Here is a 24,574-nt window from a genome sequence, read left to right as displayed (position 1 = left end):
TCTTTCTGTCCATTTTGGGATCCAGTACCCCCAACGGTATTCAACAAATCGCAGCAAATAGTTGCCCGCCTTTTTAGAGGTGATGATTTTTTATCATTTGTTTTCCTTTCATTTTTCTGAGGAATCGACAAGGCGAAATGAAGGTCGACCAACGGGACAGCTTAACTGACTCCCGAGACGGCGCTGTCAGCGTCGTCTCGCTGGTCCTTGCTGTCCTTGCGGCGTACAAGATATTGACCTACATGCCTATCAGTATGAAAATCGTAAAAGAAGAAGAAAATAGAAATGAGGGAGGAAAAAGACATGAAAACGCCATGAACGGCGTGAAAAGGGACTACTCACGGAACTCCGAGTTAGGTGCCTGCCAGACATCAATCACGCTCAGTCCTGCTTTATAGCACATAAGGCGCACGTTGTCTTCGCCATACTTGTGAGAATCGAACCAGTCAAATTCTTCACCCTTCTGGATGATGCGGCCCATCTTTTCGAGCTTGACGTCTTGTTTGGCGCGGAAGAAGAATCGATGTCGTGTCGTGGGTTCCTCCTCCAGCTGAGCAAGGAATTCCCAGTCCTCCTCACGGAACCACTCTTCACCTGCCAGTCGGTTGGCATGCTTGAATCCGTTCAAGAAGAACTGGCGATAAAGGTCATCACACGAGTGGTAAGCATCCCAGATCTTGTCTCGGTTGCCTGGAAGGATGTGGCCATCCATTCCGATGAGAAGGAGGTCATTAGGGCGAAGAGCGTCAGCCCAGAACTTGAGGTGAGCCAACGCTTCGGGCCAGGGATCGTTGCATAGTACAGATCCGAGTGACAGAAACAGTCGGGGCGACTGGATTTTCTTCACGTAGTTCATGCCGTCGCCAAAGGTTCCCCAAATACCTGCGCAGGTGACAGAAGACTGCTTGCTCGGATGCTGTCCCACCAGATACTTGATGTTGTGGTCCAATGACGATCGAGAGATGTCTAATGCAAGGTACTTGGTGGAGACGTTGGCCTTGTCGAAAGCAGCAAGAAGGTGGCCAACCTTGCGGGTGTCACTAGAGAAAGGCGCGTTAGTTTTGACAGGGTAAGCTTATAGCCGCTACTCGCTGAGGGTGGGCAGAATGCGGGGACAACAGAGGACAAACTAACCCGGCTCCTAGATCAACAATAGTGACACCAGCTTGGCAACGTGCAGCAACATCTGCACCGTGCTTATCGAAGAGTGCAATTTCGTCATGAGTCTGATAAAACTCAGGAGTGAAGATGATCTGGTTCCAGATCGGCAAACCTACATCGTCATATAGGAGCTCGTCTGGGAGGGTTGGCTTGGAGGTTGAAGAATACGACGACGTGAGGGTCTGCTCTAGCCGTTCAGCAACATCATCGTACATGTTGCTGCCGCCGATATCGACTACAGCTCCATGGTGGGGAGCATCATTCTTGGGGCTCATGGTGCTAATTGCGTCTCATGAACCGGACAAAAACTGAATATCCGAAGCAGCTATCCAAAGCTACTGTCCAAAATCGGAGAAAGGTGCGACTTGACGTCAGTCACAAGCAGGGTCTGTTACACACAACCGGTAGTGTAAGGATTGACAAAGTATCGCCTCCGAAAAACAAAAAACAAAAAAATAGGGCGATTGAAAAAGGATATAACACGGCACAAGGTGGCACCGGTATCTGCAAAGGTGTCGAACGTTGACAGACGATGTTGTCGAAGCCAAAAAATGGAAGCTAGCGAGTGGAAGAAGAAGAGATTGCGATTGAAGGTCTGCGTCGGTCGATTCTTATACCCTGGTGCTGGGAAGTCACTTCAATCAGATGCCAGCTGCTGCCAGCTGCCACTGTCAACGTTGGTTTCAGTGCTTGCCAGTGCCAGTGCTGCTGCTCAATGGAGACAGCCCAGGGAGTCGAGGAAGGAATGCCTGTGGACAGGCGCTGGAAGCGGTTGAAAGGTGCGAGACGGAAAGAGACAGGCAGCCAGTGAACTAGCAAGGGCCGTGATATGATTTGGAGCGATTCAGAAAGAGCAACGCGGACCGTGGATCCTGTACGCTGAAACGAAAGTCTGCCCCTCAATGGAAACAAAGCAGTGCAGCATCTGGATCTCCCTTGGATTTCTTTTTCTTTTTCTGCTTCTTCAGTTTGACAGCTCAATGCAATGCCCGTCAGTATGTACAATGCCGGTCTTCATTCCCTGACTACTACTGGGTGATACGCCATACCCCAGCACTAGAATGCATTTGCTTGCGTGCGCAGGGTGGTATAGTGAAATGGGACGGATCTTGGCCATGCACAGGCTTTACTGAAAGGAGAGAATCCTGCATTGGGGCGAAAGCGTAGAGGGTGTCATCCCCCATGCTACAACAGTGACCTCTCCACTGCGAGACATGGGGGTTCCGCTAAGTTTTGGGGAAGATATCAAGACCCTTGTTTTTTCCTTTTTTTGGTGGGTGTGTTTGTGTGTTGTGTTTTTTTTCCCTACGCGTCTGTTTTTGTTCTCTACTCTTTAGTCATTGTTGTAGAAGGAATTGATCATCCCAATTGTCTGTCTCAGATGTCGTATTTGAAGCCTTCCAGAATGGTGCCATATCAGGCTACAGAAGCTAAATGGCAATGGATGTCTTGCTGCATATCATAGTTGGAATCACGTGTTGAAGTGTTGTCATAACTTCAGAACACTCGCGGTAATATCGTAATATCCAGGCCCTGACCCTGCACGAGCGAGCACTAACGAGGATCCAGGATGTGGTGAGAAACGAAAGCCTATTTGGGCATTTGACCTGCGCTCCCTCCACCATCACCGGAGGGCATGTAATCAACTCACCAAACAAGCACAAGCCTGTTCAAGGAATGGCGCGCTTCGCAATCGGTTGTGTAGTCTTAAAAACGAAACCCGACCCAAAGATTTCACCGAGGCATTTCATTCATGGCTCCGTCGTGATCTCCACGGACCCGCCTTCACCCGCTAGGCATTGCCGGGCTGGGCAACTTGATGCTGTCTGTTATCCATAGACCGTCTCTAGTGACGCCGGCAAAAAGACCTTGAAGAGATGACTGGTCATGTTAGCCCAGAAAAAACAACAACAGAGCTTTTGGATGATCCTCGATGTCAGTCAGGGTGGTTACAACAACACAGGGCACTTTGCAAACACCCCTGTTTCATCCCCAGTTCCGGCCCTGGAAGGTGGGATACATACAGATGCACGTCATGGTTCAAAACGAATCCCGCTCAAGCTAGAGAGACAAGCAGCATGAGCTTGACATACGGCAAAGATAGCGCGGTTTCCAAGTCGACTTTATTGGCCACGATACCTTTGGCCTGCCTCTTCGGCGTTGAAAGACTGATGGGCTGACTCTTTGGGTAGCACAATGGCGTCGTTGGTCGCTGATCCTCAGTGCTATCTCGACAACGGTTCCTGGCCCCCTTTGCGCGGGGGTCTTTTCAAAAACCTTTGGTGTAAATCGTCCGAGGTGTTGGGAATCTCGCGAGTCTTGCCGAAGATGGACTCCAATCTCGAAAACCTTGACCGCCTGTTGAAATCCAACACACCTTGTGAGAGAGGAACGCTGTTCTTCAACTCCCTGACAAGGCTCGGCCCCGTCTCTGCCCCATTTCACCGCGGCACAGATCATTGTTGCATCTCGACAACCCGTCACACGGAGGCGGTGGGGAAAGAGTGCACACGTACGCAGTCCAGTACGTACAGTAAGGACTATTTATTTATTGGCGGTCACAGGAAAGCTCAATACGGGTTCAAGGTTTGACAACAGGCTCCAAGCTCAGATGGACTCTGCAGAATCGAGAGCCATGCAGGGGGGAGGGTGTGTTGATGTTTGTTTGTTGGAGTCAAGCTTTGTTCGCAGACACGCCTTGGAAGAGACTTGAGTGAATGGGGGTTGCAAGTGGAGGTGTGCTGTGCTGCAAGAGTGAGATGCAGAAAAAATAGCCCGCAGTCATTGCAAGGGTTCAGAATTGCGCACTAAACTAGTACAATGCTCTCTCTCTCAGCTGGGGGGATACACACGCAACCATCATCAAATCCCCGTCAGTCACAGAGGAGAGGACTGGAAGAGCAGGCTATGAGGTACGAATCTTGCAAGGCAGACGTTGATTTCAACATTGACTTTGAGCAAGATGGACCCTGGTACCGTCTTGAGTAATAAGCCAAGCCTCAACGTCTTTGATGGGGCCATCAAAGTTTTACTAGGCTTTAGCTAAACGCAAGGAAGGGAACTCCCGCCGTGCTAGGATGGTTTCTTTTCTTTTCCCGCAGGTCCGCTCAAAGTTAACTGGGGCCGTGTTTGTTCTCCACTGGTTTTGAGTCTTGATCAAGAATAGTAGGTTCTATCAAGTTGGTCGATGCTTACCTTAGACTAGTAGAGCTCCAAAGTTGAAAAAGTCAATGGCTGGGTGCTATACAGTAAGCCGTTGTTATTGACTAGGTACAATTGATCAATTGATCCCATGCAGAAGTTTTTTCTTTTCTCCGTCATTCATTTCCTTTCGGAGCCTTTTCTGCTACCATGGCTCATCCTCGTTGCTTGCCCTTCTGCTAACTTATCACCCAACTGCACGTGCAGTCAGTCAGTCAACTTGCATTGCATTGAAGAAACACGCTTAATAACGTGCAGCTATCATCAGGGATCTTGGCTAGGTAGTGACGTTTTACAGACGGATAATAACCCTTCCCATGTCCTTGCCCTTGCCCTTGTCCATAGACACCTCCATCTTTCTTAGCCGCCAAACCAGGAACGCAACTCAGACACCTCCATCTTGGGATCCTAGGTCACGGTGTTCGGTGCAATGAGGAAAAGTCAGACCCAACCTGTTATCGACCCGGTTTAGCCGCTTCCCAGAATGGCACAGTTGCGTAGCTTGACCAGTACGAATTGAGAAATGAAAGCCTTGCATGACGAATGCTATCGGCTGCCATTGTATTACGATACGACAACACCCTCTCTTCTCAGAATCCAAAGTGACTGTATTATTTTAGGTATCACGAAAAGAAGAAAAAGAGAGAGAGCGACAACCTTCATTCACCCCTTCAAAGATGAAACTGATGGATGTTCACTCAAAATCATATCATATCGTACATCTGTTATGCATGCATGTCGAGTTTTTTTCTACTAGGACCGACTAGAATGGTCTGCAGCAGCTCCACGCGACCAAAAATTGTCTGTGACCTCAGACACTTGGCAGATACGTACTATGTATATCAAGTCTGAGTATATGTACTTTTGGAGACGTGAAGCCATGGAAGAAGGGCGCAATCTGCTGATAACAATGGCATCATGGCATCCAATACAGGTCAGCAGCAGCTGGACAGATCGCGATTAGAGGTCGACACCCTACTGAACTGTACTGAGTCTTGACCGGGGGGTAAGAGTTGTGGTGTGGTGTGGTGTCACTGGGGATCAGCATGCTGTCTTTTCTGCCGGACTTCAGGGCCGGGAGGATGATCGAGCAATGGCATGTCGCATCTTTGACTCCCGACAGCCTGGTAAGGCCTGAACCGGCTCCTTTCCGAGTATTCCTGTAACGACCAACAACGCTATCTCGTTCGACGGCTTGAGAAGTGTCAGTCATGCTGTCAATGTCAATAGTTGCCATTTGGGCTTTGCCATTCTCCAGTACAGTTGGATTGCCAGAGAGGTAAATATGGGTCGGGCATAATCAAGCATCATACCGTATTTGCGGGTATTGGCAGGATGACTAGCTTAGTCTAGCACAAAGCCAACTCTAGACATCCTGGTTGAGTTGAGGACACGATGATGCACTACGGTAGAGCATCTGACGGACGACTGGATTTTCCGGACAGGGCCGAGTTGACGGGCCGCTTCCGGTGCAGCTTTAGTGTTTATTACCAGGTCTAGGCAAGTAAGGAAGGAGGAGGAAGAAGAGTCGAGCTAAGACCCAGTTGACGTTGAAGTTGGAAGTTGTCATGTCGTGAGAGCCTCAAGAAAAAGCAAACAGAAGAGTGGGTGCTTATAATAGGCAATGATATTATATCCGATTTCCCCGGGTTTGCCGCTAGAAACAATAAAAGTGAAGTTGATTCGATCATGCCAGAGAAAAAGATGAATCCTTGTCGTTGCGCTTTGATGTTTTGTTCTGTTTTGCTTTTGCATCTGCATTGCTTTGCTTTGCTGTACAAACAAGCCAAGAAGCAAGCAGCCGGGATGAGACATAAGACGGCTAATGTGCTGATGCCTTATTAATATCCATTCAATGTGATATGATATGTAGATGTGGACGCCAACTGGAAGGAAGCTCCGGTCGACGCACCTGCCTAAGAAGGGCCTAAAACGGAAACAGCAGGAGGTTCGTCGACTAGAACCAATCGCAACAACGCGGCTGAGTGAAGCGTGATCCCAGATCCAAGACATTCATCATCCTTGACTACAGACAGTACCGACCGAAAAGCTGACTCACGTAATTCATCGTATTGTCGCTTGCCGGGAATACAACCCGCCCTTGTTGGATCCTCGGTGGCTTTTCGTGATGCATTTCTGTCACTTGTGATGGACAAATGAGAAGTCTGAGCTGTCACAGTGCAATGGATTTTCCAGTACCGCAAGATACCTGACATTCAAGCAACGACGCCATGGCTAACTAGCTTCGCAAGCTCCCTACCGTCAGGGTACCAAAAGTGAGAAACGATATTGCTACCACGGCACGACTTGCGTGTAAACGGCCCAGTCGAGTGGCCCGATGCCTGTCACTTGAGAGGATCTGGAGCCCAGCCTAGACTATTTGTTGGTGATCCTTTTGCTTTTTGCAGACTGACTGTCACATGCCACGTGGGATTAATAGCTAACGCCTGATAAGTTAAACTACGACTACCACAGAGATGTGCAGGTTCATGCTCGAGGTATTGGATGGATCTGTCGATCATCCACCGGCTACAACACCCCATATCTTGAACGACATACTCTGAATCTGATCAAATCAGAGCCTACACTTCGACTCAACAACAACTTATTTTTTTCGAGCACAAAGAAACCACTCGGGAAAGAGCCCGATTATATAAGACCCTGGCATCTTGTGGGGGATTCTCCGGAAGAAATCCCGTCGTCCGCTGATGTCGCAGCAGCTACCCACTGCGAGACCGGTAGTTAGATGAGACGAGTCCACTCAAGGGCATTCTGTGCCTGCAGGTGCGTGCTTTGACAGCGCTTGGTAATGCATCCCCGAAGCCTTGACCAAACACGGCGGCGAACAACAGTTAACCGAGGCTGGAACGCCCAACTACGCCGTGTTCACGCGAGTCGAGATGTGATATGATCAAGTTGTCAAGTTACTTGTCACGCATCATTCTTCGCCTATCAAGCCATCAGCCCGTCTGGTTTCAAAACAACGCACGGAAGGTCATCAAGAAGATCCCATTCATCTGGTTACGAACAACCATGTTTCAGAAGCCAATAATAGGTTCAATAAACGGTGATACTTGTCAACACTACAGCTGAGAAGAAGCAAAGAGCATAGCACTTTGATCTTGACATTGGCCAGCAATGTCCTCCTCTGCTGCCAATTTTATGGAACATGTTATCCGTATGTACATGTCGTACTCGCTCCATTTGTTGGTTTCTTGCGCACCGAATGCCTGTGCTTCGTTCAGCCTTGAGATAACGGCGTCGGCACGGAAACGGAGCTATAATTCCCGGTCCATACCTGGTGATGGCGCTCCGGTCGGCACAACCACCGATCCATTCGGATCGGCCAAAAGCCGCTTATTCCTAGTCTATCTGTCCTTCCAGTATTCATACTCCCGCATATCTACAAGCAATTGCTTGTGACAACGTCCTACGAGTTTATACTACAGATTAGGGTTGGACAGTGTCTGGTTATGATCATATCGCATCCGCGCCAACGGCCTAATATTACCTTCAATGGCACCCAAAATCGCAAATATAGCTCTTGTCAATATGACTTTCTTAGGGCTGTCCCCAACAATTTGTCTTTGATACATCATATCATGTTAGATCAATAGCTTACACAAGGTCCACCCTAGGATAGTGGCCAGCTCAACGTTGATACCACAGCAGCATAATCGGAGACACACATCACTTTGGGAGCATGCACACTTCTGCTGGGGGTGTAGAGCTTGATTTGAACGAGAGAACAATTGAGACAACAAACAATCGTCCAGGGGCCGCGGAGTCGGAGCCGGCACTACATATGTGAACTGGAGCAGGGCTTTGCCTAGTGTTCCGGCCGAGATGAATCGTGGCTTTATTCAAGATGCAGTCAGACGGCGTCTGCATGTCGTTTAGACACAGGCGAGAGGGTGTGAGCCCAAGTTCCTCACCTTCTCCCGATCTTGATTCAGCGGTGTAGTACAGACTCTCTGCACATAGCACGCGTCGGGAATTCCACTAAATAGCCAACATGGGCGCCCAATTGCATTTACCTATGCCCTATGGAGATGAAACTTTATCACACAAAAAAGAGGTGTGTAAATACTAGGACGTTTCTCAGCACGCCGATAATCGTCACGAAAGTGGTTACTACCTGCGCGGCAACACTAATGTAAGCTGCAAGAAATGCCAGGTAGTATTGTACAAGGGCCCCGGCAGACATCAAACCTACTATGGATTGGCCATTGCCGACACATGATATCTCAGCATGGGTCAATGCAGCTCATGTCCTGCGTTGTCCATGCAGAATGGGAACTTGTAGGACACGCTGGAAGCGATGGAAACGGTGCCAATTGCGTCAGGCCTCAAACCTTAAGGTATAGTTCTCAGAGACGCATGGCAAGCGAACAATTGCTGCATGCAATGCAGTAAGAGCCGCTTTTTGCCACATCAACTGGCATATGCAGGGCTTGAGAGAACAAAAGAGAAAACACGACGTTGAGGCGTCGACCACTGCCAACTATCACAAAAACCCATCTTCAACCATACACTTTGGGTAGGAATGATGCAGCAAAAAGGCCCTGTCACGGGCCAGGGGTCATTCAACACCCTTCAATGCTCGAGTCGTGGTACGGTGACGTTGCAGTGTGCTTTCTCATCCTATCAGGGGGTACTGATGAACAGCAAGCAGAGCTGCTTTGCATCTCAGTCGCTTACAGCATTTCAGAGCAATTGAGTTTTTAGACACACCCAATGACGTTTGTACCCGTTCGACTTACGCCAGCAATCGGTAAATATTATGGTTGCAGAGTGATATACGATGATTGTTTCGCCGCTTCGCAGTAACGCCTCCTTCACTAACACCAGATGTCTATATAGCACTTTCTTGGCCTTCAAGTTTCCACCTCTTTCGTTGGTTTTCTTACTCTTCCCAGAAGCCTGGGAAAAGGTACTCAACCTTCTTCATGGCCTCGAGGTTGCGGCCCGCAGGCTTGGTCATAAACTTAACGGCTCCTTGAGAAGAGCCGGCCAAATGCTTGGCCAGAACCAAATCGCTGTTCTCAAGCTCGGCAAGGCGATCCAGCACGCCAGCAACCAAGCGCTTGGCGTTCTCATTGTTGGCCTTCATGTACTTCAAAACCAACTCGACGTTGACATCCTCGAACGAGTGCCAGCAGTCGTAGTCAGTCGCCATGGCAATTACCTGGTAAGCCAACTCGGCCTCGCGAGCAAGCTTAGCTTCGGGAAGCGTCGACATGTTGATGACCGAACCGCCCCACGATCGGTACATGTGCGACTCAGCACGAGTCGAAAACTGTGGTCCCTCTAGAGTGTGTGTCAGATCATGTCCATATCAAGATTTTTTCAGAGTAGGTTCTTACCCATAACAACGACAGTGCCCTTATCGTGCAAGACGACGCCCTCGCCCTCCATGTGAGCTGCGCAAGTCTTGACAACATTGGCGAGACCTGCATCAAAGGGATCAGCGAACCCAACGTGTCCAACTACACCGCCCTCGAAGAAGGTGAAAGGTCGGACGCCCTTTGTGCGATCGATGGCCTGGTCAGGGAGCACAAAGTCCATAGGCTTGATCTCCTCCTGCAACGAACCGACAGCGGAGAAGGCAATAATGGATCGAACACCGATATGTCGTAGAGCAGCAATGTTGGCACGGTTAGGAACCTCGTGAGGAGCAAACTGGTGGTGAACGCCGTGGCGGGCAAGGAAAGCGACGTAGCCGCCCTTGTGAGAAAGGATCTGGATCGGCGACGCGGGAGCACCCCAAGGTGTAATGGGGTTCAGGGAAGCGACAGGCTCGAAGCCTTCGAGTTGGCCGAGACCAGTACCGCCAATGACGGCGATATGGACAGGCTCTATAAGAGTAAAGAATCAGCATTGCGCCTGTGACGATTCGGTAGGGTCGGGATCGTCGTTTGGGTCTGCATACTGTCAAAGGTAGTCGGGAGGTCAGCCATTTTGAACAATTGGAGCAACGATAGACTTTGTAGGATTTGAAGCTTGAAACGGTGGTGATGGCAAGAAGGAAGTTGTCGTCGTCGCCCAAAAATATTTGTCGCGATAAGAACCTGCCCAAGAGTAATCACCTACTAACCCAAACTACCCCGCCATACTCCGTACCATGGCCAAGATTACGTGCTTGGGCTACATATTCGATGGAGGGGTCGTGGACCCTTGGGAGCTCTGTTATTGGTTGGGCCATTTGAAGATGGTTAGGTCTTTGGGGTTTTGGTGATGATGGTCTCAGAAGAATTGGCCGCTAGAAGCATGAGGGACGAAATTAGTAGGTCAGCTTATACTACTTAGGCCAGTCCTCTTATGCTGTTTATTTTATACCCTAAGACCCAGGATGCCAACTTCTCTGCTACCCAGTAGGATGGCAAGAGTTCGCTGTCGATATTAGAGTAGTTAGCTTCCTAGAGTATTGGTTGGATCATGTTTGAGCACAAGGTATGAGTGAATGGGATCAATAGAAAAGATCGAATTGTTGGTATCCGAAGGTTTGATGTGCGCAGCGTGAGATCTGGAGTCTCGGCTTCTGGCTCTGTATTTTGATGACTCTGTAAACCGGATCAATGTTCAGATCTTTCTTTAGAGTTGAATCTTAGTACCTTTGGCTATGAATGTTTTTCTAATATTTGACATTTTTTGTACTCAATATATTTTGCTGGTTGTTGTTTGAACACTTTGTGTCACTCACCACTCACTGTTGCGTTGCTGGAATGGCGGGGTTGATTTTGAATTATGTCACCTGGAGTAGGTAGGTATTTTTAATATTTTTTGTACTTGCACCAAATAGTGAATAGAAACTTAGGCATATAAATCGTTTGTCTTTAGAAAGATAGACTCACCGTTATTCTTTTTTTATTTGCCTTCAGCTCCAAGCCTCAACCTAATTCTTTCCTTTCTGCTCATGCTGACCAAGCTGCGGCCGGCCAAAATTTTCCCGAGCTCCGCCAAAATTCAACCCACCACAACCTCAGCAGCCTAATAATTCACCACGATACATTATCATATTCGTCGGGAGCTGCATTGTTAGGACTCGGGTGGGAAAAATGACGCGACTATCGGATAATGAAGCTCTATTGATCGAACCGCAAGAAGGCGGTCGACCCGATGAAACGATCGAGGAACGATGCTTCTCTGCGGCCCTCATCTGCCTTGAAGGGCACTTTACCCAGTCCCCTCCCATGGGACCGCACACAGCAGCCAAAGTGAGCTCTATGATCAACAAAACACTAGAAAAGACACATACGTTTCGCAAGACTCGGTAGGCTAGCTTCTTCTTCTTTCGTCGGGTCTCTTTACTAATCAGCATATAGTGAGGCCGTATCAAGAAATGTAGCGATCTGGATTTGGCTCACAAGGATTTTTGCGGCTGCTATACCCAGCCTCACTACAAGATCCGTGGGACCCTTATCAAGCCTCAACGATCCAGAGAAAGGCGTCACTCCACAAGAGAGCACAGCCTTGATTGTCATGAACCATGTGACGATAAGGGAAGACCTCGAAACTCTCATCAAACTGATGCACATCGCGCGCAACTTGCTTGTCAATGCGGAGCCTGAAGTGCCCCAGGATATCTGTGCCGCGGTTCACTTTGATCAAATGGTTTACCAAACAATCATCCTCTGTGTCAATGTTACTAGCAAAGGCTATGACGGAGAGATTCTTGACGAGGCTCAGAGAATAAAATTGGGCGGTGTTACAGAACTATGTAAGTGTCCGACAAATATCAACACCTGCAATACATCCTCGCTAATATTTCCTAGACAAAAAGCTACTTGTAACTTCATTACAACAGGCACACAACTGGACAGCCAAACATGACAGGAACAAAATGTCGTTCTGGTTCGACGTTTTGTTTGACGACGATGGCGCGCTTTCATGTCGTGATGAGAATACTGGCGATACTTTAGGTTTCCAACCAGAAGAAGCCAAGAGACAGGTCCAACACTGGTTGGATAGAAATTCCAAGCTCTGCGACACTGCCAGGAAACTTCTCAAGGATCATGCGCAGAATCACGCCGACAAACCACCAGGAAACCTTGCTCCCATCCGTCCATTGGCCTGGAACTGGCTTCCAGATGGCTCTGTCGACGTTCCTGGAGATGTGACTAACACTGACGAGAAGATTAACCCGGTGTGGAAGCCAGATGAGACGGATAAGTTCGAGCAAGATCGTGCTTACGGCCGTGTCTCTAGAGAGATCGATACCTGGTGGTTGAATGCTCGCGACCCCAATTACGATGAATGGAATGTTCCTATGCCTTCCGTGGAGTTTGCACAGACTCGTCTTGAGCATTGTCGCAACAACCTCATCCATCAATACGCTCACTCTTGCGGGACGGATCATTCACCACCTTCGGGCGTCGTTGAGGAAGAACAGCTATCAGACCACGAACATTGTCATCACTGCGAGCACGATGACCACGACCATGAGCATGACCACGTTCACGAATGTAGCCATGACCACGAGCACGAGCACGAATGTACCCATGATCACGAACACGATCACGAGCTCGTTGGCCGTCACCATCACCACGAAGACGGCCTTGAATGCCAGTGCACATGTGATCACGTCCATGACCATGAACACGATCACGATCACGATCATCATCATCATCACCACCATCACCATCATGATCATGAGTATGGCCATGACTATGTGGAAGATATAATGGACGACGAAGACGTTGACGATGACGAATCCTACGGGGAAGGACCGTTGACGGGACTACTTACTGAGGTGCCGAACATCCTAGACCCCAAGCAGATCGAGGCTTTGCACATGATCGTGAAATCGTGCATACTGGACAATGCTGGCTCTGGCTTGACTCGCGCGGGCGAGAACCTTCAAAAGACGCGCTGCCGTATGTTCCTAGCACTCGACTGTGGAAAGAGTCTGTTGCGAGAGATGCTGGTGTTCATTGCCGTCTGGGAAAAGGATGAGCAGTCACTGATATTCCAGGTGACAACCCAGATCGTAGAGGCTCTCCATCACAGCGCTTTGATTCCGTATGCGTGGAACTCTTTGCGCATAGCCAAGGATATCATTTCACCAGCACAGACAGTTCTCCTGCGACTTGTTAACCACATGTTCAGAGCTCGAGTCAACAATTCGTCTTCCCAGGAAAACAAGGACAACGCTCGCGACATCAAGCTTGTGCACTTCTTCTTGAGCTTCTTCCGAACCCGCATCGTCCCAGAGTGCGCTGCTTTGATGCATCTCCAGGCTCAGATTCGCGAAGAGAACTTTGACCCATCCGAATTCCCTGTGGACAGTTGGGATATGGAACGTGCTAAAGATGGTTTGGCTCAATACCTTGATTTCCTCACCACGGTTGCCGAGATGATGGATACTCGGGCGAAGCTTATTGAATGGGAGGCTGTCTACGACCTCATCACCATTCTGAGTGGTCTAGAGGCCGGTGTGCCTAAGAAACCTCTGATTGAACTCCCGAAGCGGTCCCCGCGAAGCGAAACCAACGGCAACCCTATGGTTGAGCGGCCCTATTCATCTGCAGACGATAGCCTTCCACCTTCACCACCTCCTCCTCCTCTACAAGATCCAGCTCACAAGTTCCCCTGGTCGGGAATTAAGGGACAAATCTTTACCATTATTGCTACTCTCCTACAGCCGCCCCCTGGTCAGAGCAGCCCAGGTAACCCCGATGTTCAGATGCAGATGGTCAAGTATAACGGAATTGTGCCTCTGCTCAACTGCTGCGCTTACGACGACCACAACCCTTTTGCCAAGGAACGAGTGACCATCTGCCTTAAATGGTTATTGGATGGATGCGAGGCCGCCAACACATTCTTTAGGGAACTTGTCAATCTTTCACCTCCACCCAACCTGCGCCCCCCACCCGGCGGTACGACCGTTTCGACGATTAGGGTCGATGGCATTCAAGGCGACGTCAAGGTACAAGTCCGCTCAAGTACAGCCGGGCCAAGCGAGCAAGAGACCAGTGATATCGTGGATGGAACTGGGAAAATCGATCTGAACCAACCAAGTGGAGGAGGCAGTATCGAGGATGATTTCATGGCATAAAGGGCTGGGCAATGACCCGGGCGGTATCAACACGGGTATATGAGGTATGATAATTGACATGGGAACATGAGGCGTCTTACGGACAAAAGGGAAAAGGGCCATGGTGGTCCGGAGCTTATTTCATTTTTGAGAAGTGCCTCAAAAGGTGGAGAAAGGAGCCTGTTCTGGTGTTGACTTCTTGAAGGTTGCATTATCATGGAGTTCATTCGTTTCTAATATACAAGATCACGTAGACTTTGATTTACCAATCCTTTTACTTAAATTATCGTCTATGTGACTACTCATTACAATGTCGCCATTGGTATTGGAGGTGTCATTCAGGAAGGGGGTAGTTGTGTTTTACACGCATCCCATATCGCCTTACCCTAACCTCCAGGGTCACCCTTTGATGCGTTTGTCTTTAGTCCCATCACTATTGATAGACTGTTTTCTTGCTGACCTCCCCAAGTGGCTCTTGAATTGCTCTTCGAGTCCCGCATCGGTGGTTGTTAACTGGCTGACAGGTGTGTCTCCTTGTTACTGTGATCGCCCATACACGTTCGGTAGACTCGGCCTATATTTGCGCCCCACGAGTGATAAGTGGCCGCTCGGATCGCTTAACAAGGCGAGTCAGTCATGGCCAATACTCGATGCTGATGCCAGAGGCTTTCCGCCATCATCGACGCCGTTCAATATCAGCACCGTAGCACAATATCAAGTGATACAAACCTCCGTCCAACAATAACTTCAGCCTTTATTGCGTGGCAGAGTCTATTGTTGGATATGAGATGATGATCTGGCTGTTGCTCCGACAGCAGAGTCTGTTGAACCGACGGGAAACGCATACTCCCAATCATCAAGACGAATAGATAAGCCACTCGGCTTCCCCCTTTCTGACTTTCAAGGCCCCTTTTTCTTGTCGGTGTTACCCTTTTCGCTTCCAGAGCAACAATGCATGATCAGGTTTCGAGCATATTCCGACAGTGCTAGATCGAATCCTAGCTGGCTGATCGATAACTCAGAGCGTGATCGATCGGCGAAGAAAGATGCAACTGCCGACGAGGGAGTTCGTGTATACGATCGGTATATATTCGAGGATATTCTTACTATGAGGATATTCTTACTATGATATGAGAGGCCTTTATCATGTGGTTCCAAACAGGCCTCCCTGTTGATCGGCTCGCGGCTCGCCTATGAAACAACCAATGGATTCTTGCATGAAACTTGATCTGCGCCTTTGCCATATTAGGCGGTGACAGCTAACGGACTGAGACCCATTTGGCTTGGCTATTTAATTTGTCTTGGTTAGTTCCTTGTCTCGATCGCGTAGGAAGACAGGGAGGTGTAAAGATCGAGACCTGTCAACAAGGGTTGTTATACGGGAACGCCGGCAAATCGCAAGATAAAATGTCAATTATAACAAAAGCTTGTTGACAAAATTATATTTGTATATGATCTGATCCGATTATCCACCTAATAACTGGGCATTCGGCAGTTAATGTTTCATTGACGATCTCATGGCACGTTGATCAGCTACTTGATGCCCAACTGACTCCTGCCAACTCCTTGTTCCATATTGAGGAACAGATAATGAGAAAATGAACAAAATGTACTCCTAAAGCGCCTAACAATGTGTGCATGTGCCTGTGCCTGAAAGCAGAGTCTATAACAAAAAATCAAGATCTTTTCCCGCGAACCATGCTACTGTAACAACCAAGCCCGAGCTTGAGTTTCAGCTAACAATAATCTAAAAATCCAAAACTTTCATGGCGCGTAAATCATCAAAATATGATAGTCAAGACCAAAACCGTGAACTAAATAACAACGCTAAACCATATGTTTTCATGAATGTGACCTGAACACCTCGAAGTGCTTCCAATATGATGAGCTGTAACAGTTTTGGAGAAAAGAAACGTGTCGATGCAGAGGGTATCGTAAATATTCGTGAATGCCTTGAAGCAATGATACCGGAATGAGATGAAGAAACCAAACCCCGATTTCGAAGTAGGGAAGGTGGGTGAAGATGGAATCGTGTATCGGTATTATCAAAATGGAAGAGTTGGTGTGTGTTTGGCTAAGGGTATACCCTTGCAGCATCGTCGTAAAGGACAAGAAATACGCGAAGCGTGGACTTTGAGTCATCGCATTGTTGTCGTCATCGTCGTTGTCGTCGAATATCGCAGCTACTTTGAATAGCTGTTATTTAGTCCATCTCGCATAAAAAGCCAATACAATGACAGGCGCCAGTGTTGTCGGCAGGGACTGGGATAATAGTCAGGAGGTTGTTGAATGGCTGTCCGTATTTCTTGTAGTTGGTGACAGAAGTCTGAATCTCCATTCCAGACATGAGGGCCTGACGCATGCGATGCGAAGCGACCTTATCTGCGCCCTTCCTGTCGGACCGACGCTCCTGTCCAGGTGGTGCTTGTAGGAAGCGGCAGTTTCGGCCTACAGCTTCACGAGAAGAGTATCCAGTAAGATCAGTGAAAGAGTCCGAGACATAGATGACGGGAGCATCAGTTCTGGCCATATCGCAAACAACAAGGGCGACAGAGCAGTCGACGGGGCCCAGAACAACTTGGGGGTTTGGTCGTCCCATTATTCGGAACTGATGATGGTTAATATATGGTGGGTATAATGAAACAGAAGAACTTACCAAGATGGACATGATGTCAATACCACTGGGAGCATAGAGGCCTGGGTAGATGACAGGGTCTTGAACTCGACGCCAAGTGCCCGCGGAGTTCACTGTGCCATCAACGTTAAAGGAGCCTTCTTGAGGAAACTCGTACTACCCAAGTCAATAAGCGTTTCTTAGGAAATGTGATATCTGATCAAAACTCACGTTAAGAGCATTGACCTCCCAAGGATTCATAGCAGGAGCTGTCTTGGACATCATGGCTGAACAATGAGGAGAGGGTGAGCGTGAGGATGAAAAGCCCAGGTGCAGTGGTGAATTGTTGATGGTTCGCATTGAAGCTGTCATGGAAAAGTTGAGGGAAGAGACGAGTATGCAGATATATAGATCTGGTTCCGTATGGCCTCAATACGATAGGGCCAGATCAGCCAGGACAAGATCCAGTATGACGGAGTGAGCGGTTGGCAAGGTATCAGTGGAAGCGGATAGGTTGAAGGATGCGACTCGATATCGGATGGCAGGTCAATTGAGAGAGGATTGGAGGAGATGGGTATGGTGCATGTATGAACTGGCAGGTAAGCGAGGAAGAACTCGTGGAGTCTCTTCTAGGATGCGGCTGGTTGGATAGTTATCCCAGGTCAGATTTGCAGGCAGCCAGGATAGAGTTGCGAGGGTGGACGCTTTGAAGACTTTCGAATGCAAATCGTGATGGACCCTGAGAAGCGAGGAACAAAGGCAATCGATGTTTGGGGGTGTGAAAGGGAAGTGAGTGGTGTGAGCGTAGTATTCAGATGTAGTGTTGGTTGTCATGATGCTGATGATGATGCGGTGCCGCCTGTCATTGGGTTTTTGAAGAGGCGCAGTTTCGTTGTAACATATGGTTTTAAGGCAGGGACAAGATTGAGGCTTTGCTTCATATTTGGCTTGGATGAACTGTGATTCATCCATTTGTTTGCAGGTGTCTCGGAGCCTGTGCTACAGCCTCATGTCTCTCTACTAACAGAGAATCGGTAGTGGTTGAACACCCGTTCAAAAAGAGAGGGAAGGGGTTTGAATCATGAGACATGAGGCGTACCCGTAGTACAGGCGTCGATGTGGGTAGGGATCAGATGTCAATGATTGGTCGAGAGGGTCCGATTCTCATGATCCCCGAACAGTTGAAGAGATCGTTGGCGACGAGCTTCATACGCACGATCGGTAGTCATCGGTGTGCTTCTCCACTTTAGACTTGGAATCGACTTGTTAGATTGGTGAGACCAGAAAGGTACGTCTTCTCATGATCGCTGGGTACTTTGGTCCGTCGCTCTAGATCGAGCAATCAATGTGTATCTTTTGATCTTCTGAATCGGCATTCTTGTAGTTGTAGTAATCGGGGATTGCTTGCTTTCAGATAAACATCAATCGTATTTGTGTTTCCCCGATCTTTTAGATAAAATTGAATTTTTTGTTCGTTCTTGGCACCCAGATTCCATCAAATGGCTGAGAAGGGCTTTCGATCGATGTTATTGTTGCTGATGCGACGGTGAGCCCCATCATGATCATATTTCATCGTGCGTCATTGATTCGGCGGCCTGCCACGCTCACATACGTACAAGACAATGTATGGACATGTTCTAGGCCCTCCTCTCTTTAATAAATGAAAATGCATAATTGATGAGTCTAAGTAGCGTGCGTACGGAACTGCGCTTTGCTTGATCGATACTATCGCCGATGCGCCATAGTAGGGACGAGAGGAATTGTTGGTGTTGAGGCGTGATGGCTAGCTATGGCTTCGATGGGCAGAACCAAGTCTTGTTCACCTCGATCAAGATGGAATCGGGATTTGGGGAAATGGGGCTGACCATTCTCGACGCTCCATTTGTTGCTGGTTAAAGGCACAATGTCTGAGACAAGGATCTAGGTTCTGCTAGTCGGCATGTTCCTAGAGCAGATTTATCGGAAAGCGCATCGAGATATTGGAAGGCCATAGCACTGTTCCTGAGGGTCTAGACCCAGCATCGTCACTAGTGACGTTTGTGGGTTATGAGCTGAGCTTAGCTGCCCTGTGCGATGATGCTTGCACACTTTTGCTGGTATAATGATTGATGGATTGATTCGAATTGATCTCGATACAACTGTCATAATCGTCAGTATTCTATTAATTCAGATCCATTTGATACAACCCGGTATTTAGGGTATGTTTTGGCCATCTTGTAAATCACACTCATCATGTCAGATAAAACATCGATGACGGTGGTGTTGCCAGGATTGTGATATTAACAAGGAAGGGACCCTGATTATCATCGATTCTCAAGGACTGTCAAGATCGTCGGTTTTCAATGTTGGACCCTTTGCTGCTTCGAGTTCCTCCTTTGGGAACCATCATCGAGATGGTTGTCAGCTTGATGTCAGTGACTGGTCCGCCGTACAGTCATGGCTACTATCTGCCAATAGGAATTGTCAACGTTCAAACATAGACTCGGATATTGTTTCCCTGAGCGTACAGAGGGTATTTCGAGAATGTGAATTTCTCATGAAATGATTCACAATATTGATTAGATGCAAGCGAGTAAATTGATATGAGAGGAAGGTATCGTAGAGTTGTGAAGCACCTGCCTTAGTACCCAACCTGCCTAACATGGAGGCAGGAGCTAGCTCGTGCAACAGTTGCTACAGGGTAACCCAGTCGCAAAGAGACCCACTTAACGCGTCTACTTTCAATTTACGCGTCGCACCCAAATTGAACATCACGTCTGGCTTCAATATCGTATCAACGTAATTAATCAAACTTCCTTAAACCCATCATGTCGCGGAGACTACTCAACCGCCCAGGCGGCTCATCAAATCCGTCGTCATCATCTTCCACTGTTGCACTGCCAGATTACGAGCCACCAGTATGCCCTCTCACAGATGCCGCCCGTCGAAGTCTCAACGACATATCCAACACTCGCGTAAGCGCCGTATACCAACAGCAAGTCAGCGAGTCTATTCGACTCCTTGGATTCAGCGTTAGTGATATACATGAACGTTTGCGCACGCAGCGCGAGAACCTCGAAAACCAGAAAGCCAGGAGACAAGAAAAAGGCACAGATAGAAGCGAAGACGAGCAACGCCTCGAAGCTCATCTCGCCAAGTTCGAGGATCGTGTCAATGAATTGACTGAGTCATCCGAGAAGGCTGTTCGCGAACTTATAGACCGCAGAGCTGAACTCGAAGATGAAGCTGGTATTCTTAGCGAATTGTACGACATTTCCAGTGCTGAAGTGCACCAACAAAGACAAACCCAGGAAGAACAAGGTGAAGACGAAGAGCAGAAGGCATCTAGCGTCATCGAAACTTTCAAAGATCTGCGCGACAAGAAGGAGGCAGAATACAAAAACATGTCTGCCCATCAGCGGTACGCACTCAACAACGACTACGCTGGCTTCAAGAAACTCTGGCACGACGCTGCAGCCGGAGAAGAAGGACCACCTCTGCCAGACGCCTCACGCTGGTTTACCCAAGACGGTGAACCCGTAATGGACACTACTGCGGGTGCCGACGATGACGATGATGATATTGCCGTTGCGCGCGAGACCATCAGCATTAACTGTCCTTTGACACTACAGACCATGAAAGACCCTTATACCAACCGAAACTGCAAGCACACATTCGAAAAGTCGGCCTTGCTCGAATATTTGCCCATGCGAGGAGAATCTGACTGTCCACAGGCAGGCTGCTCACAGGTCCGTATAAATCTATCTGTCGTGAAACATCGACTAACCCAAGGTGCAGAGTTTCTCACGTGCACGATTCGACCAAGACTTCTTTCATGACCAAGCCATGGTGCGTCGCATCAAGCGCGCTCGTCGGACACAGGCAGAGCAAGAGATGGAGATGGAGATGGAAGAGGATGAAGAGGGCGCTGATGGTGATGACGACGAAGTGAGGATTAGTGGCCACAAAGTCGCTCCCGGAAGAGCACTCAAGAGGGAACAACAGGGCGAGTGATTGCCGTGCCGCCCGGAGTCAAATGGGTGACAGCATCAAAGGATATATTCTCGTGGGATAGAGGCTGTACAATACGAAGAAATGATAGAATGATACCCCGCCACAGCTGCTTCCAACACTTGGGGCGCTGATGGATATTGCAGCAGGACATGGTGCCTTGTGTCAGGTGTGATAAGAAAGGTGCATCGTATGAAGGCCACTCGCCCAAAATACTAAGTGGAAGGGCGTTGTGTAAAAGAATATAATTCGTTCTATATAAGTATATACGACATCGTAGGGTATCTAACGCGGTTCATTACATCCACCTCTGAGCTGATGAAAACAGCTGCTCTAATTCAAACAACAAATACACCATGCGATGCTTTTCCAAAAGAATCCAAACCTATATCCAAAACCATAGAACATAACGCCTCGACTGTTTTGTGACAGCCACATACTTTTTATACCAAAAGGGTGTAAAATGAGTTGATATGTTCAAACAATATGAAGAACCATAATGCAGACGATGGCGACGACCAGACCCGAGTTTGGTGGGTTCCATGCCGCGGCGGCCTCAGGTGTTTCGGTTGCGGTATAGATGCCAGTCATATCTGACGTGGCCCTGGCACTCGTTGCGGATGTTGTTGGTTCCTCAGTGGTCTCTGCCTGCAGCGGCCAGTCATCTGTAGAGGCATATAATATGCCATTGATGACAGTTCCTTTATCTTCCGCGGCCAGTTCTGCAGCACGATCGTCACAAGTGGCCCGGAGGTTGCGTATATAACAAGTAGGCTTTGGTTGAGCAGGCAATTTGTCTGTGTGTGTAGCGTTGGCGTCGCCTGTGGTGTTGTATGTGGCGGGATCAATATCTTTGCCAGTAGAGATAGAAGTACCCAAGATGATGCGGGCAAAGACTTGGAAGGCTGTTTCAGGTTGATAGGCAGCAACGGCGTGACCTGCTTGATAGATCCGACTAAAGGAAAGATTACCAAACTGACGCACAACACCACCAATGTAGGAATCGTTGACAATAATAGGAGCATATCCTGCCTCGGGGAATCGAATACTGTACTCACTGCCCGCTTCTTGAGCAAGGCTTTGAGAAACAGCCTCTCCTCCCATCCAATTACATATGTAGTCTCGATCACCATAGATGAGAGCGATACGGACTCCTTGATTGAGAAGAGCAGCTAGGCGCTGTATGTTGCCGCCACGGGCTTGATCGCCCGTATCTTGGAACTCTCGACCAACTTCGTAATTGCTGAGGGTATAGTTGATAGGGGCACCAATAGCTTGCTGCACACTTTCTTGGTTGAGATATTCCAAAAAGGTCATTGGTGGGAAAGGGTCGGTTGAGGCTGCTGCAAGGTCATATACGCCGCGACCTGAACTTGTATAGGCGTCTTGGATGTCGTAACAGTTGTTCAGAGCATTGGAACACGCTTCATTAATGGATTCCTCGATTCCCTCGCCTTCAGGATCGCCCACAGACGAATCAACCGCACATTTCTGGAGCAAGTCTCGACAGCCACCCTCGGCAGTAAACTTGTCCTGGTAGAACTTTGCATCGCCAGCAGACAAAGCTTCATAGCCATATGTGTTGTCGATAGCAAAGGTCGGATAGTAAGGCACCTGTGTCTCCATATCGACACACCCGTTGACGATACCCAAAGAGCTCAGGTGGACATCAATGGTTGAGTTTTGTGGTAGCTCACCACTTTGGCGACGGGCGTTTTGCTTCACGAAGGTTTCCGCAAATACAGGGCCATAGCGACCACCATAACTTTCGGCAAAGAGACTGATTCCGAGCGAGCTGTTGTGGGAAAGGGCGGATGGCTGGTATTGAGGAAAGGTAGTCAAGAAGCCCTGAACCATGTGCCAAACAGCCATGGCAGCAGTCTCGGTAGTATTGGCAGTGAAATTCCCATTGTTGGAGCTGAATGTACCATTACGAAGTACCCATTCAGGATAGTCGGCATTGGCTTCGGGAGGCACTTCGACTTTGTTACTGGCAAAGTTGATCGTCCCATTGCTGGGTGTGTCATATGAAAAGCCGACTTGGTTGGGCTAAAAAGGTACATGTGAGTTTGTGAACTTGTGATACTTGCCAAGGGAAACATACCTGATCAATGAACAGCATGTTAGAAGCTCGGTCCCAACCCCATTCGCGTACAAGTGTCTCATATTCATTCAATCCCTTTTCAACAATCTCACAAGGGCCATTGCCTGTGAAGAAACCATATAATGAGCTGGATCCTGGCCCTCCATTGAGCCAGATTGTCAGGCTGTCAGTGGGTTCACGAGCCTCGACAAACCAAAAGAATAAATTAGTTGGATAGTCGCCAGGGACTGATACCCAGCCTGTGTACTGCTTTTGGGAATCAAATGCTGTTGAACACACGTCATCGGGAGTTTTATAAGAGACAGTGACGTCCCGATTTGCAGGTGAGTGGACGACTGTGAGATTACGCGCCTTAGCGTCGGAGCCAGGGAGAAACTGTGAGGAAGATGAAGAAACCAAGGTGAAAAGGAGAAGAAATCGTATATATAAAGGTGAAAAGAGGTGAGGAGCCGCCATGTTGGCGGGCGATTCGAGGTGAGGTTGCCAGCGATGCAACGAGTCTCTCAAGAGTGGTGAGAGGGTATCGAAATAGTAGTCGTCGTCATCCAGCAAATAAGCAAACCCATTGCAAGACAACAACGAACTATAGACAAGGAATTCCTGGGACGAGAGAAAGACAATCGCTACCGAGACAAAAACAATTGAACGAGCACGATATAAGCGATTGTATACCAAGAAAAAGAAAAGAAAGAAAAAAGAAACTTGTATGCAGTCTCAACGAACGACGACACACATCATGAGATGGTACCTGTAAATTGTATGTAGCTAGAAGAAAGAGGAAATGTCCGATCAAGCCCCAGAAGTGAAGTTTCGGGTCTAAGTGGGCCAAGCGAACCGTTACAGTCACCGGCCCCTCTTGGTTCCTGCCCCAGGGCTGATCCTTTGAGCGTTTTGGCCTGTCAGAGCCCTGGCAGTTGGCGGAGTCTAGCACTGGACAACATCAGCCCCAGGTTAGTAGGCGTTCATGTGCCTTTAGTTTAGTAGTAGATTTTAGATGTTGTATAATTTGGATTCGGTATACGAGATGAGATAAAGGTGATAGCAACTAATTCATTTTAAACAACCACTCTATCCTATTAGAACTCAAGGTGCGTTTTGTTCTCCCTCAAGTCTATTTCTCTCCGTCATTATTTGAAACATGAATCTCTGTGATCAGTCGCAGGACCAACACCCATGCCAGTAAGCAGAAGCTAAATCCTCAGCTTGCATAGCCACGGCAACGTTTGATCCCATGACTGGTCGATCTCCATACTGTCAGAATTAGTTGCTGAAAATTGGCAGATTAAAAACGATATTCCTTCAGCCACACAATGCTTACCTACCTAGGGTTAAGCAGCTTTCCAAAATGGGTAAGCTGGGCGACAACGTGTTGGGTTCTCGGAATAATGGTCGTCTCACAGAGTATCAGGGATCGTGTACTCATGACGTTTTGTGTTTCAATCACAGATCCATGCTATGTTATCTCTTC

The 24,574-nt window shown here is 48.4% G+C and overlaps 6 protein-coding genes across 6 annotated transcripts; 2 read left to right on the top strand and 4 right to left on the bottom strand.

The window, feature by feature from the left end:
- Window positions 1-161: 161 nt before the first annotated feature.
- On the bottom strand, window positions 162-1,436 carry FPOAC1_004563 (uncharacterized protein; the record flags this gene model as incomplete). Its single annotated transcript, XM_044849108.1, has 3 exons — window positions 162-238; window positions 343-1,040; window positions 1,135-1,436. The coding sequence occupies 3 exons, from the start codon at window positions 1,434-1,436 to the stop codon at window positions 162-164; spliced, it is 1,077 nt and encodes a 358-aa protein (XP_044707818.1).
- Window positions 1,437-9,268: 7,832 nt separating this feature from the next.
- On the bottom strand, window positions 9,269-10,322 carry FPOAC1_004562 (uncharacterized protein; the record flags this gene model as incomplete). The annotated part of the gene is made up of 3 exons (XM_044849107.1): window positions 9,269-9,672; window positions 9,729-10,220; window positions 10,295-10,322. 3 exons carry the CDS (start codon window positions 10,320-10,322, stop codon window positions 9,269-9,271), a joined length of 924 nt encoding a protein of 307 aa, XP_044707817.1.
- A 1,098-nt stretch (window positions 10,323-11,420) lies between these two features.
- On the top strand, window positions 11,421-14,419 carry FPOAC1_004561 (uncharacterized protein; the record flags this gene model as incomplete). The annotated part of the gene is made up of 4 exons (XM_044849106.1): window positions 11,421-11,635; window positions 11,688-12,082; window positions 12,138-12,773; window positions 13,131-14,419. The coding sequence occupies 4 exons, from the start codon at window positions 11,421-11,423 to the stop codon at window positions 14,417-14,419; spliced, it is 2,535 nt and encodes an 844-aa protein (XP_044707816.1).
- Window positions 14,420-16,601: 2,182 nt separating this feature from the next.
- FPOAC1_004560 (uncharacterized protein) lies at window positions 16,602-17,294 on the bottom strand (the record flags this gene model as incomplete). Its single annotated transcript, XM_044849105.1, has 3 exons — window positions 16,602-17,006; window positions 17,055-17,189; window positions 17,244-17,294. The coding sequence occupies 3 exons, from the start codon at window positions 17,292-17,294 to the stop codon at window positions 16,602-16,604; spliced, it is 591 nt and encodes a 196-aa protein (XP_044707815.1).
- A 2,525-nt stretch (window positions 17,295-19,819) lies between these two features.
- FPOAC1_004559 (uncharacterized protein) lies at window positions 19,820-21,005 on the top strand (the record flags this gene model as incomplete). The annotated part of the gene is made up of 2 exons (XM_044849104.1): window positions 19,820-20,740; window positions 20,790-21,005. The coding sequence occupies 2 exons, from the start codon at window positions 19,820-19,822 to the stop codon at window positions 21,003-21,005; spliced, it is 1,137 nt and encodes a 378-aa protein (XP_044707814.1).
- Window positions 21,006-21,479: 474 nt separating this feature from the next.
- On the bottom strand, window positions 21,480-23,562 carry FPOAC1_004558 (uncharacterized protein; the record flags this gene model as incomplete). Its single annotated transcript, XM_044849103.1, has 2 exons — window positions 21,480-23,051; window positions 23,107-23,562. The coding sequence occupies 2 exons, from the start codon at window positions 23,560-23,562 to the stop codon at window positions 21,480-21,482; spliced, it is 2,028 nt and encodes a 675-aa protein (XP_044707813.1).
- Between the last annotated feature and the right edge of the window lie 1,012 nt (window positions 23,563-24,574).

Source organism: Fusarium poae, chromosome 2 (assembly GCF_019609905.1).
Source record: "Fusarium poae strain DAOMC 252244 chromosome 2, whole genome shotgun sequence".
Taxonomy (NCBI): domain Eukaryota; kingdom Fungi; phylum Ascomycota; class Sordariomycetes; order Hypocreales; family Nectriaceae; genus Fusarium; species Fusarium poae.
Note: the sequence above shows the minus strand (reverse complement) of the source record. Positions and strands in the feature narration are given on the sequence as shown.